General features: G+C 34.9%; 1 protein-coding gene across 2 annotated transcripts in view; it reads right to left on the reverse strand.

The window, feature by feature from the left end:
- The window catches only part of LOC126853978 (uncharacterized), a 120,294-nt gene extending 114,867 nt beyond the window's left edge, over positions 1-5,427 (reverse strand). For both annotated transcript variants that reach the window (XR_007688050.1, XM_050600283.1), the window contains exon 1: positions 3,913-5,427. Coding sequence is in view for 1 of the 2 variants with exons in the window: in XM_050600283.1 (XP_050456240.1) it covers positions 3,913-4,035 (123 nt within the window). In the remaining variant the exon portion in view is untranslated. The remainder of the gene's footprint in view (positions 1-3,912) is intronic.
- Positions 5,428-17,142: the final 11,715 nt, after the last annotated feature.

A 17,142-nucleotide genomic window follows, 5' to 3' on the forward strand; every position in this document is an offset into this window, starting at 1 on the left:
CACAGGCAGGCCATTTGCAGGAACAATTTATTATACGGTATTTCTAGAGCGACAGCCGAAATGCGGGCCGGAGTCCACAAATGCGAATAGCAAATCGTCGGTTTTAAAAACTGTGCTCATTAAGCCTTTCTTTCTTACAAGGTAATAATAAATGTTTTTTATTTTTTCAATATAATAGATATATTATTTAAAGTTAATTGGGATGCAAATTATAAGTAAGTTCAGGAATTGATGTATTCGTTCTATGAGGATCTGGAATCTAAAAAATTTTGATACATAATCAAATCAGTTCTTTCTATTATTGTTTAATATTGAAAAAATGAAAAATGTCATTCGGCTGTAAAATACGATACGCATCCGATTTTATTTTAGGTTTTTTTCGCGAAGATATTTTTTTATATCTTCTCCTTTTGCACTTTCTATATACAGATATTATTTTCATCGTCTACTTTTTATTCTCATAGATCGTAGACAAGTGGGATTTTTTTCCTCTGACTCATTGCACGACTGTAGGATGCAGCTTATAGGAGTCCTATTGAAAGATGAAGAAAAGAGAAACGTCGAGAACTAGCCGTACGATAGAAGCCTTTGATAATAATGTAGCGTAAATCCAGTTCGTGCAGGGGATATGGGAAAAGCTACGAGAAAGGGTGGTCTTTCAAACGTTAACTCGGAAGCATTGAAACGAAGGAATGAGATAGTTTATGAAATGTATGAAGAAAAATTTTGTTATAGTTTTATTATAGTTTTTAAGGACAGTGACAATATATTTTTGCAATTTATGCCAAGATTTTTTTTTAATTTATATCTATAAATTAGGTAAAAGAGAATAAAATTACAAAATAGAAACCTTCCGATAAATTCATGTTTATTTGAAATTTGATATAATATGACAAATTCGCATTAAAATAATTACTGTAGGAAAAATAAAAATAAGGATTTAAAAAATATTACTATTTTATATGAACAATTTGGGTATTATTTGAAACATAGGGATTAGTTTTACAAGTTTGAATATGATTAAATTCGTGAAAGATTATATTTTCATTCTTATATATTTTTCTGTTTCTTAATAAAAATTATTGCCCAACTATGTCGAAGCATTTCTAATAATTTAAGCCCGGGAATAAAGAAATAATTAATTTAATATTTTGCTACAGAATCTCGATATACAAACTTTCAAGGAAGCTCGTCGTCAGCGACTAACTTTGTCGCGTGGTATTGATAATAATTGAGAAAATAAAGTTTTAACTCATTAAAACTCTACATTATAAGAATAACTTTATATTAAAGTTTTTGATATAAACTACGGTTAACGATTTAAAGTTTTTAAGGTAATCTACTCAACAGATATTTTTATCATTATAAAATTTTACAAACTTAAAAAACGATAAAGAATTCAGGAAATATTTTAGCTAAAACTACGACAATTTTTCTTAGACGAATATTTAATGATATTTTAGGATTATCGATCGCCACTAATGTATACTTAGCAAGTATAACATGCGTTAGCGTATGAGTAACCTTGTTCCATTGAAATAACGGGTCTTGAACACGTCGATTTAATTCATAACGATCACTTAATGCACCCTGCATGAAGCTTTAAGCCGACATAACTTTGATAACTTCACATATATGATGATAAACATATATACATTGCAATGTTATAAAACAATATCGAATTATATATATTATACGATATAAGTAATGTAATATAAAAAATTTGATGCTGAAGTAATTTGAATAATTAAATATTTTAATTTACTGTGAAACTTATTTGGATTAATTTTTAGCGTGATTCTTCCCTAGAGAATAATTATGGGCTTTATTTAAAACGTTCAACAATTTTTATAGCGTTACGCACACGTGGTACTTCACATACTGCTACATATGATAGAAAGTTAAGCGCGCAGAAAAAAAACTGATCCATTAATTACGTAGCTAACCTCGTGGGATTGGAATTACGAGTCTTGGACGCAACCATTTAAATTATGACCCGCACTTAATGCACTCCGTATGTAACTATATAAGCTGGAGCGGCTCAACAACTTCGTAGAGGCAGCGTGCCAGGAACCTCGTAATTGTTTTGAATTAACGATACTTTAAGCTTCGCCCAACTGCGAACCATTACGCGATTTGTCCATAACGATTGTAGGTCCAATTGTAATACTTGTGTACAGTTACATCCTCTACGTTAAGAAAAGGCAGGAAAAGAAAAAATACTGCTACATCTATTAAAATTATCTAGATCTGTATTAGGCATGTTTGCGTTTTGATCCATCTAATTGCTTGTACAATCGGTTTTTTTCATGCAAGTTGAAAGTGACGGTTCATGTAATAAAATGCAAATTCGCCGGCAAATTAAATTTTGACAGTTCTTTGATAGGAAAGAACCGGTTGACCTAATTTTTGAAACCATGACACACAGCATCGTTAAACCTAGTTTGATCAATGAACGCATCATGTTGCATCTATACACACACACACATATGCATATTCAGAACGGATCATATACATCGCGCACGTAAAAATAAAATTAATGTGTACCAAGCTTGTTTAAATAGTTTTAAAATACATATTTAATAAATTAAAAACCGACTCGATCGGGAAAAAGGAAATTGAGTAAAGTCCTGTTTACGCTTGAGCGTAACACAAAAGCTCGAGTTTCAGACGAAATATCACTAAACTAACAAGCTTTCTTTCTTATAATATTTTTCTTTCTTCCTGTGCCTATTATCTTTTATTCATAAACTTTGACAGATACGATTTTAAAAACCGTACTGTCATATTATTAATATCACTAATTCATCAACGACGAGCTCGCCATATCCGTTATATCCGAAATTGACATATTTGACTTATTAAGATCTGTCATTTCGAGTTTCGAGTTTTCTGAAAATGCCGATAATTAGAAAACTTACTTTTTCTATAAATTTTATTACGTGTTTTAAGTCATGTCCCTTGTGCATCGAATAAAATCAATACAGTTTATGAATATTTCAAATTCATTTATAATGCGTTTATTGATATATTAAATAAACGTGTTATGTTAGAGAAAATTGACGACCATTTATAATATTGATAAAGTTTATCTTTATTAAATGCGGAGAAAATTAAATGAAATAATTAATTAACGTGAAATAATAATCACAATGCTACGCGGCAGAATGCTGAAAATTATGTTGACATTTACGCGGAAGTTAATAACGCATTTCTATAATGAAGAGCATTCTTTCCCGAAATGCAAAATCGCCGAAAGTTGTATTAAGGCAAATGTATGCCAAGCAGCCACGAGTAATGCTTATGATGCGCCAGTGAATTATCGGCGAGCATCACGAATAATGTTTGTGACGGGATTAAAAATCTGATATATTATCCCCTTGCTTATATAGACATTTTATCCAAATATCACATCTTAAGTATCGGTAAAAAAATCTAGATGTTTTAAGTCACAGAAGTTACAAATCTTTTGTAATTATTCTTTTCAAATGCGCGTTCTTTAAATTATAAACGAATGGCTATCACATTCTCAAAAATCTGTAACTGATATAAGAATTAAATTTGTAACAAATGATAACAGATAGAAGAAAGAATAAAATGCTTTAATTATATATAATTAATATGTAAATCTTTCTCTTGTAATTGCCATCATATTTCAAACGAACGATCTTCAAATTATAAACAAACAACTATATATTCTCTAAGCATTTTCAAGAGCTACATATCAAGATAAGAATTGAGTTTTAGTTAGATTTATTAATGTATAGAAAAATAGATGTATAGGAAAAAAAAAAGCTATAATTATATAATACTAGAAAAAAAACAACAACAAAAACATTACCGTTATTTATACATGTATATGTGTGTGTAGAATAAAGTGATAACGAACGATAATAAAGACAAGGCACGTACCTTCTCGAGATCTATCTCGTCTTGAGTATTGAGGTCCGGGCAGTTTAAGATCGTGTCCGCACCGATGCCGTTATCGCCTCTAGTCAGACCGACAAATACCAACACTAGCACACACCACTTCATCGTTCACCTGTTAGAGAGACCCCGAACTAATTAAGCGCGATTCCTACAAACCCCAATTACGGCAGGCAATTAATATAGCAGCCCTTGTGCAGCGTGGACGTTAAAACTCCAACTTTTATATCGTTTGTATTGCTATGATGATGTATATTCTCTGCGTAAGTAACTCAGTTACATCTATTCAACCATATCACTGTTATCATTAATCATGTGCTTTAAGAGAATTCTTTTTTGACGAATATTCGAGACTTTTTATATTTTTCACTCTCATAAATAGCACCTTTTTAAATTATGTTTTAAACTGAAGTATCTTTCACGGATATGTTACTTTTAAGGTTTTTTTTTTATGAAGACAAAACGCTCTTCCGCAGGAGTATCGCGATATTTGTCGCTGTAAGTTAACCGAGTCACGCGACTCTGTCCAGCTATTTTTCTCTCTCACTCTCTTGGTTTATACTCTTTACTCGTTACTATCACTACCTGCTCGTCTAACCGGTTTTCGAAATGCTGAAATGATTTAATTGAATATCCAGCGTCCTTAGGCCGCCCCGCTTTTGGCCCGCGATGATCGATGCTTCTTCAGCGCATCGTGCTTGATCTCTCGCAATATTCCACCGATTTCAGTTTTCTTTCACGATTTGCAACAATAATTGGAGTAGTACACGCTTGAAAGAGCGCGGCACCAATATCGGAAGTTTTACGAGTGTCGCTTCTTCCAGATATCCATCCTAGATCGACGGGGATGATTTATCGAAACTACACTCGAAACTCCTGCTTTTTATTTTATCGCAAAATAAATCGCTATTTTACAGTAGATCCGTATCGATTAATTGTATTATTTATCTGTCGCTGTTGTTAACATATAACAATCGCTTCGAAACGTCGAAAGGATCGTCGCATGGAGATTCGCTCGTAGATAATATCTCTTGGAAGATAATTTACCAGAGAGTATCTTGATTTTCTCTCGATAGGAAAATCTTCGATAATCGGACTGGATGTTTCCGCCGGACGGACAGATCTTCGGAGATAATTCTCGGAGAAACGGACAGAAATTCCGTGCTGATGTAATCGAGAGAGCTTGAAGACGGATTCCACAATTCCGCGCGAAATGAAGTTCGGTTTCTCTCACGGTATCTCCGCCGGATTGCACCGTCGTTTTCAATTTCCGTTTCGTTCCTCGTGACTGCGAGCGAACTTGCCTTTCTCTCGGACAGGTCTCTCGCACAAAATCACATCGGTATTCATCGGCGTCACAAATGCGCCACGTTGTTTTCGCGGTAATGTGCAATCTAAACGTGAAACGCGATTCGTAAAACGTAGCTATTGCGCAATAGTCGCGATCCAGAAGGGATGTGTGCGCGACGAAGTCGGAGGGCACTCTGACGTTCGCAGTCTGCCTGCGCTGGTCCTCGTTCGGTACGGCCGTCCGTCCGTCCTCCGTCGGCGACGCCAGAACGAACGGAGAGGAACGAAGAGAGAGACAAAGAGACAGATAGTGGGGATAACGGGGGATAACGAGTCTGAGGGCGAAAGAGCGACGGATGGGAGAAACGCGAAGGATCGCGAGGGAATCGAAGAACGGAGATACAAAGTGGGACAAAGTCAACGGACTGTTATTTCCCTAGAAATGCCATGGAGATGATGATCGTTTGGATCATCCCCTACAACGCGGCAAAGATGCTCTGCGGTAGCAAATTACGAGATTAAGAAATATTTATAGATCTTTAAGATCCGTTAGGAATCGACCAATGGATTTTTTGTCCAATTTGACTAGAACGTAACGTTACTGGATCCGAATTCTTGTTAAAAAAGAAGATGTCACTTTTGCATTTTTAATCCTTAAAATATAAGTAAAACATTTTTTTTTTTTTATGAAATTTCTACAGATTTACTTCTGAATAAGTTGACGCTAAAATGAAATATAATTTACCGCGGAATGATGATGCTATTTTAACTTATCGCGGATAAAGTGCGCGCAAGTAACACATTATGAGATGTAAATGCGAAGTTCCGAACGGAAATAGAATTCTCTATCTGAGAAGAATGTGAAAAGGGAGAAGAGAAAATTACATATGTGAAAAGGAAATTTTACGAATATTGCCTTCAAAATTGCAACTATGTCGGAGCTTCAGTTTTCTCCACGAAACTTCCTCTTCGAGCTTTCAACGATGCCATTAGAATCGTATCGACCGCACCAAGCATTTTATTCCCCGAATAGAGCCACAATGGCTGAATCAGGAAACGAGATAGAGTTTTTTGTTGTCCAATATCTTAATATCTCACACTTCATTACACTCTATCACTTGGAAAAGTAATCTTTGGTCTCCCACATCAAAAACTATATCGCTGATTTTAAAAGCGCTTTTTTAATTTAATTTTTAACTGTACATTTATTTGCTTAAATTATTTTAAAATTTTGTATTCGTGATCCTGAACGTTTTTTACAAACGTTCCTACAAAATATACATTCCTTTTGCTTACATTAGATTTTTACTTGTAATGTTCTCTATAAACTTACATAAATGCGATGAGAATGATTCTTTTATATCTAATGGACGTAATTAGACAATCATAATACACAAAAGAGAATATCTCAATGACAGTTGTAATCGGCAATTTCACGGTATGCGGCGAACAATGCCAAAATGCAACGGGAACAAAAACGCGAGAAAATGCTGAAACAACAAGAGATCGTGAAGAGATGAGCGGACAGAATATAAGCAATAATAGAAACGAAGCTAGACGAGGAGAGCATTACACCGGAAACGGCGAAGGGTAAGCTCGCAAATCAAGATAATAAGACACGGGAGAGGAGTAGATCGCGAGAGTACGAAGGGACGAAGACGATGTCCCTCGCGGGGATCACATCGTGCAATGAAAGTTTAATTCGCTCATTCAATCCGCCGTATACGACAGCATCCCGCTACTGACACCGCTGATAAACGAAGAGCGAGAGAACGAGAAAAGGTAGAGGAAAAAGAGAATGTCTGCAAAACGCATTACACGAAGTTAAGATGTCCGGAACGAGGCGGAAACACGATGGTCACCACGCGTTATGAGGAGCATCTGGATACAAACATTTGTACTTTTTTTTCTGAGTATGTAGTTAAATCCGTGCTTAGATACTCTAAAAGTAAAATAGTTTTTACATTTCACATACACATGCGTCATGTGTCTTGTGACTGTTGCTTATTTTATTATCGATATCCGTCACAGTCTATCTCTGTTTAGTATTGTCACAGATTTGAACTAATGGAACTACCACATTGAAAAAATTGCAACACAAAAATTATAGCATAACTTTCTGCATCGAAAGAAAAATACAGAAATGCAGTATCATACTAATATTTCTATCATTCTGGTTTATGGCAATCATTTTCTCTCGCATCGCAAACGTCACGCAAATTCTTGACGGAGAAATTGCACTTGGAAATTGTTGGCTTGTACTTGTTAGCAGAACGATATATCGTCAGTTTTGCTCTGCGGGGAGATCGATTGTTAGCTCGGATATTCGCAACTCATTCGTTTTTGCTAGTCGACCATGTTTCATAAATATACATAAATGTTTTGGTACCTTCTTCGATTTCATTAGCATTTTGTTATTGCAATTATACTTTTGTGACCTTTACAAAGAGTTTTACAATTAAAATTCAACAGTGCATTTTGAACATATTATTCGACCTTAATGATTGAGATAGCAAAATTTTTTAAAAGCCTAATTAAAATATTAATAGAAAATTGAATTAAACGTAATCTACGTTTGTGAGCAGCGAAATTTTGTTGCGACGATTTGTCACGTGTTAAATATTCATATATTACGCATTCAATACAGTGAAACATGGCGTAATTTACTAATTATATCTGATGAATACAAAGCATCCGTTTCGGTCAATACCGAATTACGTTCCATCATCGAATGCTATGTAGCTAGGTTATTCATTTCGGTGTAAATATTTATGAAGCAATTTCTCTCGTATTTTATATTTGCCTTTATTTTATACGAAATGAAAATTACACACTTTATCGGATGCTGATTAAAGAAAATATATCTCATTTATACATCTTCCATTTGATCTTTTAACATTTCCGAAGATAAATCAGAGCCTTTACTTTCTCTCGTCGTCTCGTGAAATTATTCAATGTGGGATTTATCATGATGCGATCATTTATCGAAATCACGACAAGGGTATGGAAAAGCATGAAAATATGATAAGCTCGTTACGCGCTCTTCGAATTTCGCGCACGCTCGCCAATCTCGTCGAAATGCACTTCTTGCCAGCATTTCGCACAAGTGGATTAATTAAAGCAGGAGGAGATTATCAACTGTGCGCCTGAGTACTGTTAAGGTAGTTTTAAAATACGGGAACGAGCGGGCATTAGAGAGAGATTCATGGGGGTAGTCGCGCCAGAGAGCGGTGCTAATTTTCCGAGAAGAGAGGAGGATTCTCTTCTTCGCAAAGAGCTTTAGTGACCTGACGAGCCGAAGGCATAAGATATATGCGCATAATTTCATATTCAAATTCAGTGGACATTATAAATAATTAAATTTACACTTTTAACTGGCAGCGAGCGGGTTGTCTCTGTCGAGAGCGGCCATTCAAATTCCACCCCCGATACGTTTATCCGTTCGCGCCGCGAATCGCTTATTCTGTCTGTCAGAATTTTATCAAACGTGTGTATCCGGATATCGTGCACGAGGAGGATTATCAATTAAATGCACAAAATACGCCGATATTGTCTTCAACGTTAATGAACATTTATGATACGAGCCGGCAAATTATCGTTACATTTAGTTTAAAAATTATACTCTCGACGATTAAATATTTGCACATTACAGGGCAAAATGTAACTCTCGTGAAATCAAAACGCGCTTCCTGCATTCTCAATTTACCCGCTAACGAAAGCTAAAGTTTTGTCCGACCGGTAACACCGGTACACAGGATCATACATTTCGTTTCTGTAAGCCCGCTGCAATAAATCTGCTTATTTTCATGAAAATTATACCGAACAAAGTATTTGCTATATATTTACGCGCGATGTGCTTTTATTGCAATTTATTCTCTCTTTAATAAGCGATAATTTCATTAATATGCGAATAGAGATAAAAAATAATGTGTTAATTGTTATAACATTCGTGGAAATTTATGTAGAATAAGACAAATATACGAGTATTTTCTGACAATTTAAGTTTTGTTAAAATAAAAATAATAATATTTTTACAGCAGTGTTTCTAAAAGACTTTCGAAATGAGATTCAAACTGCGTTGTGTAACATGTAATCACGGATACATTCGTTTTCGTTTCAGGAGATTTTCACTGTAATAAAATTACGTCGTACATTGCTTCTCATTTTCACTCGTGAATTAATACATATCACGGAGCGAAAATTTCTATCAAAACTTTCTATGGGGGTAAATTATGACACATGTATCCAGGGAAAGGTCGCAAATGAAAGTACAAAACATCGCGGTTAATTTGTCAATTACGACACTTTGATAAATCGACAAATACGACAAATTTGACAAATACGAAGAGAGAGAGAAGGAGAAAATAAATTCCTGACAATTAGGTATACGATAAGCTTTTCGCGAGAGATCGCGAGAGAGGAACGATAATGGTTAAGCCGACTTGTCTCGTTTCTTCCCTTGGCTGCAGATGCTATCGAGCAACCGATTTTATGTACCGGTAAGCGGAGAACGTGCGAGAAAGAAAAGAATGATGATTATTTCGCCATAACGTTTACGGGCGACGACGGTGGCGTGAAATAAGAGGGAGATCGCAGTACCTATTTGTCGGAACGTGCCGCATCGACGTTGCAGCGAGTAGTACGAGTCGACAACGGGCCCGACCATTATCACTCGGGAGGAACACGAGCGCGGATCGGTCGATCGTTTTCTTTTCGCTTAAATTAAACTCGACGATATCTTCGATTTCGCGCTCTATCCCGTCTACTTTTTTTTTAATTTCGACAATATGTCGAACTATATAAAGGCTGCCGCTTTCCAAGTTTAACGAATGCGAATAGAATCTATCTATTTTCGAGTGAATATATCGAATCGGGCTGGTATTTAAAAAACGCGAAATACGAAAGTATATATTGCAAAATAGAAAAAATAATTATTTCGCATGGCTCGAGCTGTAGTGAATTTATAGTAAATTTGATTAACTATGGAATGTCCAATGTCGGAAAGCAAAGTTTTATATTTCTTATATAAGATAAGTAATGATTATTTTAAGCATGAGATTATTTATTATCACATATGTATCCTGCTGTGCAAGAGAAATAACTTGACTCGATTGTTTGCTATTTAAAAATCAATGATGAAATGCAGGAAACAAATTGAAACTTGGATTATACTACACTTTAAGTGTACTAAACTAAAAGTTAATTTTAATATCCATTAAATATTAAAATCAAACACAGATGCAATTGTTTATTTACTGCATCAACAGTTTTAACTAGCTTTTATTGTTAATGTGATACAAATGAAATTAATTAGTAAATTTGCCTTACGAGGGCTTGTTTTCGTTTAAATAATTATTAATTTACAACACGCGCGTATTATTTAAGCATTTCATTGCAACAAATATTGTGACCTATACGTTATAAAATAAACAACAATCTTTTTTATTAAATTATATATTCAAATGACATATATAAAATAATTTTTAAAATAATTTTTTGGCAAATTTTCAAGTGATTAAATATTAAAAATAAGTCTTTAGTAAACTAAAATTCTACAAAAAATAAATAATAGAATCTTTTTTTCATTTATTTTTAAAATACATTTTGATAGAGTTTTAATTCAAAATTTAGTTATTAAAATGTATAATGACAAAGCTATTAATAAATAATAAGCTCTTTTGATGCTTTTTATTAAAAAAAATATTATTCCAAATTGATCAAAGAGAACATGTGCTGTTAAAAAAATAACGCTACAACCGCAACAAACGCGGAATACTTATATGTAAACACTATATTTCGCGTTTTAAAAGTTCTAATCACCCCAAAATAAATCACTTTAATGTACGCTACAATTTTGAAGCTTAGTATTACTCTGCAGAACTTGTATCGGAAATTTCGAGATTCGCGTGGAAATATATCGATCGATTCAATGTACGGCGTTCGACCAACTCCATGAATAAATTTACATCCATCGAACCGGCAAGTCTCTACTTTTCTAATTGCAATCTCGCTTATTTGCTCGACACGTCGGCGTTTCTAGCGTATCGAAGCAGGAACGTGCACGTGTGTATGTCCGCTAATATTTTAATAGTCATGACGGTGGCGCCAGTGGCTGCCATTGTCGATGACGGGAAGAGATTTTATCGACGTGTTGACTTTACCGCCATTTCGCCGGGGCTGCAGGCTGCCGACTCCCAGCTCAATCGCACCGTGAAAATCGGATATGACGTTTGCTCTGTTCGCTATCGCGAGTATTCCCGGCAGCCAATCAAGATCATATTACGCGAAAGTTCGTAAAATCACGATACTCAATGAAACATACGTCACTTTTGCGCGCTCGTCTTTTTTTTTTTTTTTTTGAAAAATTATGGTAACAGAACGAATTCGTAAAGATTTTAAATGCAAATCTTTTTGACTGCCGCATATGTAAAACTATCTTGTTCTTTATCGTTATATACTTACATTTTTATTTACGATTCTAATATGTTAATCTTTTCCAAAACTCTTTTCATTGATGTCAGATTAAATTATAACAGTAGTTTATAATCGGAAGTGAGAAATCGTGTACATTTTTTTCTTACAAAATGTGTCGAAATAAATTATTTTTTTAATATGCCACTATTTTATAATTCATTAAAATTATTCAACATATAGAATGATCAAATATATTGGAAATTTTCTTTTCGAGATTTATGATTAATAAATAATTGTAAAACTTGATTAATTATCATAAGATTTATCTTCACTTGTACATGAACACATACACATTGAATTATACATTTTTTATGATGCAAAATAATAATAAAAAAGAGAATCTTTGACGTATATTTTATTAATCCATATTGTCAAACGTGACTAGTGGCGTATGAAAGAACCAATTTGTTTTTATGTATTTTTCACAAAAAAATTTGTATGGATTGGAATTTCATATTGTTGATGACAGAATTCAATATGACTATAGTGACAAAACAAAATACAAATAATGCATGTTTTTGAGATATAATTTGAAAAAATTTATTATTAAAAAGTCTGAAAAAAACGTAGTTTTTTAAATTTTGGTAGTTCTTATTTTTTCAACATATATATATATTTTTTGAGTAATGGTATTTCTTTTAATATTTCTTCAGGATATTATATATTCTATCTATTCTTAATCTTGACGAAACAGTAGCCCGCAGATTTTACAATTTTAAAAACCAGCGGAAAGAAGAGAGGAAGAAAAAAGAAAGAAAACCGTGTTAAGTCCAACAAATGCTGATATTGTTCCGTCATGCGCGAAATCCGCTATTTAATCCAAATCTTCGCGACGAAACGACCGGTAGAGATATCTTTCCGATTTTCTGGGTTGAAGAGCGCGCGGAGCTTCTTCAAATTTTTTTCGCACACACGCACACAATGGTCTCTTATGAGAATCACGATAGATTTACTTTTCCATTTAACTCCGCGACGCTAGACATAAACCGGGCTTTACATCGGCGCAAGGAAGGAGGAGACGACGATTGCGAGTGCGAGAGTGTCAATAGCAGCGACGCGCAAATATCCGGTGGACGAGAAAACATTTTCGGCAATGCCGCACTAGAGTTTGCGATGCTCGCAGTTGAGAAACCTCACCGGGTACCGTTCTCTACGGCAAATACAGATCCTCGTCCGTCAAGTACGTTATTCCAGGAGATAAGCCGGGAAATACGACGCGCCGCGCTCTCGAGATATCGCGACTCGGCATGAAAAACTGATATATTATGTATTTATCTATTTCTCTTTCTCTCTCCTTTTCATCCTTTCTCTCTCTCTCTCTCTCTCTCTCTCTTTCTCTCTCTTTCTCCCTCTCCTCGTGTGCAGTAATGAATTATGCATCTTGATAAGGGTATATGGGTGTCTTTTCCGCATATGCAAACATATGCGAGAAGCTACGTGATTGGACAATACGGATGCAAAAACGCACTCAGGATGTAGTTTGCACGCGAAGCGTATTCGCGTCGAATAAAATTGTCGCCTCGTTATTGTACGCGGACGTTACAGAAGCGAAAAATCTCGTTCGTTCGCGCGTAAATCACCATCGTTCGGTAAGATTTATTGCGCGAACGCATCTTCGAATTTTCCAATGACGATATAAGTGACCGACATATGCATCTATTGCATTTAGCTGTCGATCAAACTGTCGCGCTTTATTTTTTTTTAGTTAGATTTGAAACGCGGTATTCGATATGCGCGATATCTGTCATTTGATAAATAGATGTAAGATATATTTCGAAAATGTAATATATATATATATATATATATATATTTTTTATATATTATCTTTATATATATATATGTTAGCCTTTAAACAAAAGAGAAAATAGCCTAAGTGGAAATCTGCGGTAATACCGGAACTCAAATCCATTTCCTCCGTACAATGCGGTAAAATAGACAAAGCACAAAAAAGAGAAAAATCGAAAAATCGCTCCTTTCAAAAGAGATTCGCACAGAACGAGATTCAATAAGCTCTGTCGGGCGTGCACGTAGTAGCGCGACAGGTTTGTATAAAGGGAAAAAAGAAAGAGGCGCCGGACGACACACGTGGGCAGAAGAGCGGAAATTGAGAGAAAGCGGGTCGTTCAGAAAGTCCCGAGCCCTCGCGGTGGCTCGAACGGGACGGTGCACGATGAGGGGGGAGGGGGGGGGAAGGGGCGAATAACGCGGTAATTAATATCAGTTTAACGGCAAGTTTGGAGGATGCAATAAGTTAATAAACGGAGCCGCGCAAAGTTTCGTGACCGCGTTCGAGCATCCAAGCGGATCTGAGTGTGCCTTTAGCTACTTACACACACGTCTCTACTTATGTATAGATCCCAATAATGATTCCTCCTCGGTTAAGAGTGCTCAGTGCCGTAACTAAGACGAGGGAATGTTCTTACTTTACGAGAATTTTGATTCTACGCTTTTTTTCCATCTCTGTGTTAATATTTCTTCGAGAATTAAAATTTCGGTTAAATCTTCGTTAACTTTCATTTTTTGAAATTATTAATTTCAGAAATTACACTTTTGGATTTTTTTAATGTCTCCTTTGGCCTCCCGAGGGGATAATATCACCAATTTGTCAATTATAGTTACGACGCTTCCTAGAGAGAGAGCGTCGGAACTGCAGGAACGGAAAGGGCTCACGCAGTAGGAATCTTCACTTTTGGAGGTCGAAGATCTAGCCCGCAGGCATGCTTATCTGCCTCATAGGTTCTGCCAAACTATTGCTCGCACATCCTCTGTAGTCGATTCTCTCCCTCTTTATCCGTCTGTCTCTCTGTCGGCTCACTTATCTATCTTGCTATTTCTCCGTGCTCCGATTAGTGCCGTGGTATTGATTAGAATGTTTGCAGGAGATCTTGCACATCCTGTTAAACTCCCTTCTCAAGTCGCTCTGAAAACGGTACATATTTGTGATAGCGTATATTCGCGAAACGTTTTCTATTTATTTATTAAGTAAAATATTTAAGGTAAATTATTTAGGTTAAAATTTAGGTAAATTATTAGTAAAATATTGCATTATATTAACTATTATATATAATAAGAAAAATTATCTCATTAAAATGATTTCGAATGATTAACCTATTTTTCAAATTTTTAAATTACAACTTTTTATTATTAACCCCATGTTACTGAATTTAAGGTCGTTAAATTATGCGTTTTTATTTAGAATATTTGCGAAAATAGCAGAAAATAACAAACACGTCCTGGAAAAACATCTAAGCGAGAATGGCATAGACGAATATGCAAAGGTGCGAATATGCAAGGGGAGAACAATCACAAAGCTTGTTGAGCGTACCGTCGACTCCGACGTGTCGCTAATAGGTAAACACACGTGCATAAACATACCCTTCAAGAAGATGTATATACGTTTAAAGTACACGTACGTATATGTTCGAACCAGTTCAAATAAACCAAAATTACATCGACGGAAAGCTAAACTTTCGCGAAAGCCTCGGATTAAAACCAATAATTTAATTACACGCTTATATAATATAAGCGAGTCGAAAAGTAAATCCGAACAAGCACGAGAGTCTAAAAGCTTGCTTGTAAAAAAGTTTAAAAGACATTTTAATACTTTCATTATGAAGTCATGTAAAAAAAAAAAACAGTTGAGCTTCTTTTTCCTTTGTCATATTACGCGCATACAACTGCTATTTTTCTATATAACAAACATCTGTTTACAAGAAAAATATGAAATGCACGCAATGGATATCTAGTCACAAGAAATATTTCTAACAATGTGACACACTGTATACGCATATTCATCGTGCATATTTTATTCTTCTTGCAAAAGTAATAAGCACGGGGTTTGTCGAACAATTTTTGTAGATATAATAAACTTTCACTAGTAAAAATCATATTACAAATTTTTTCTTCAACACAAATTATCTTGATTCTCGTTTGTTTTAAATTATTCATATGTAAAAATGATATTTTATATCGTACAATTGTGTAATATTGATTAACAGATCAATCAAGCCATTTGCAAGCAATTTGATGATTGGATTTATAAAAATTTAATACAATGATTATAGTTTGCTGATAATTTATTAAACAAATTTAACTAATTGCAAATTTTTCTCTCTCTCTCTCTCTCTTTCTCTACGGAAAGATCTTTTTATGAGTGAGATTTTAATCCCTCTTTCGACCCCCTCTCGTTTCATCTTAATCCACCTTCACTTTATTTTGATCACTTTTTCCGCTCGAAAGCATCCATTATACCCAGCCCTGCTGGTGACTTTGAATTAATGGCTTAACGTGTAATGTGTTTTGTGACAATGACATAATTAAGTTTTGGATAGAAATAACAATTGCAAATATTGATAAAATTTATACACAAAGTGCCATTTATTTTATTTATAAAAAGATTAATATTTTAAATATTATTAAATATTACAATATAAATTTGGAAAATGATATAAGTATCAAAACGACTTAGTTATTTATCGAAAGATTATCGTTTCACCGAGACAACTGGATTACTTCATATTCACATGATCAGATACTGATAGTCCAGTATGACGATGTCGATGTTCGCCGATGATTAATACTCACGTATTGCAACGGAAATATTAATGACGACGACATCGATTCTCTTTACAAGCTTTGATACATGAAATATGATGCGGCACATGGAAAGGGAGCAAGAATCGATTTAATCGAGGACTGGATTTGATCGGCACATGTATGTTCATACGTACGTGTGTTCATGCGTTCACATAATACCTCGTGGTAAAGGAACTGAACCGGAAACCTATAATTAGTCACCTCAATTTTCGTTTCATTTAATTATGTCCGTACGACCGACTGGCATGTGGGCGAGCGCGAAGAGAGATATTACTGAATGAATTCTGAATTACATTATATAGAGAGTTTCAAAATTACAGGCAATTTCGAACCATGCTGAGGACTTGAAACAGAAAAGAATCCCCATGATTAAGTAAAAGCATGAAAATAGCAATTAAAAAAATAGTGATCATCATCTATCGATAATTTCAAAATTTCAACATCCTTTTTTACTTAATTTTAAGGATTTTTAAAAATTTAAACGAAGAGAAAGAATAATTGTAGTCAAGAAAAGAATATAATTTGTAAGAAAAATGAATTTTTTAATAATATTCCACAATCGATCATTCACAATCGATTCGGGAACAAGCTCGGTATCTCTCTCGATCGACGGGAATTGCGGGATCAAAACTCGCCTTCGAAACTGGCTCAGTCATTAAAATCGATCGAAGAAAGGACGACAAAACCTCAGTTACACAATAGCTTGTGCAACTGGCGAGTTCTATATATCTACCGGGTGCGTCAGAATTTGGAGGACTCGTCTACAGGAAATCGGAGAGAGGGAAAGCGATAACAAACCGTCTATTCAATGCGGTAGCTTTTGGGACAAGACTCTCTGAGAACGCTATCATCGAA

Source organism: Cataglyphis hispanica, chromosome 13, assembly GCF_021464435.1.
Source record: "Cataglyphis hispanica isolate Lineage 1 chromosome 13, ULB_Chis1_1.0, whole genome shotgun sequence".
Classification (NCBI taxonomy): domain Eukaryota; kingdom Metazoa; phylum Arthropoda; class Insecta; order Hymenoptera; family Formicidae; genus Cataglyphis; species Cataglyphis hispanica.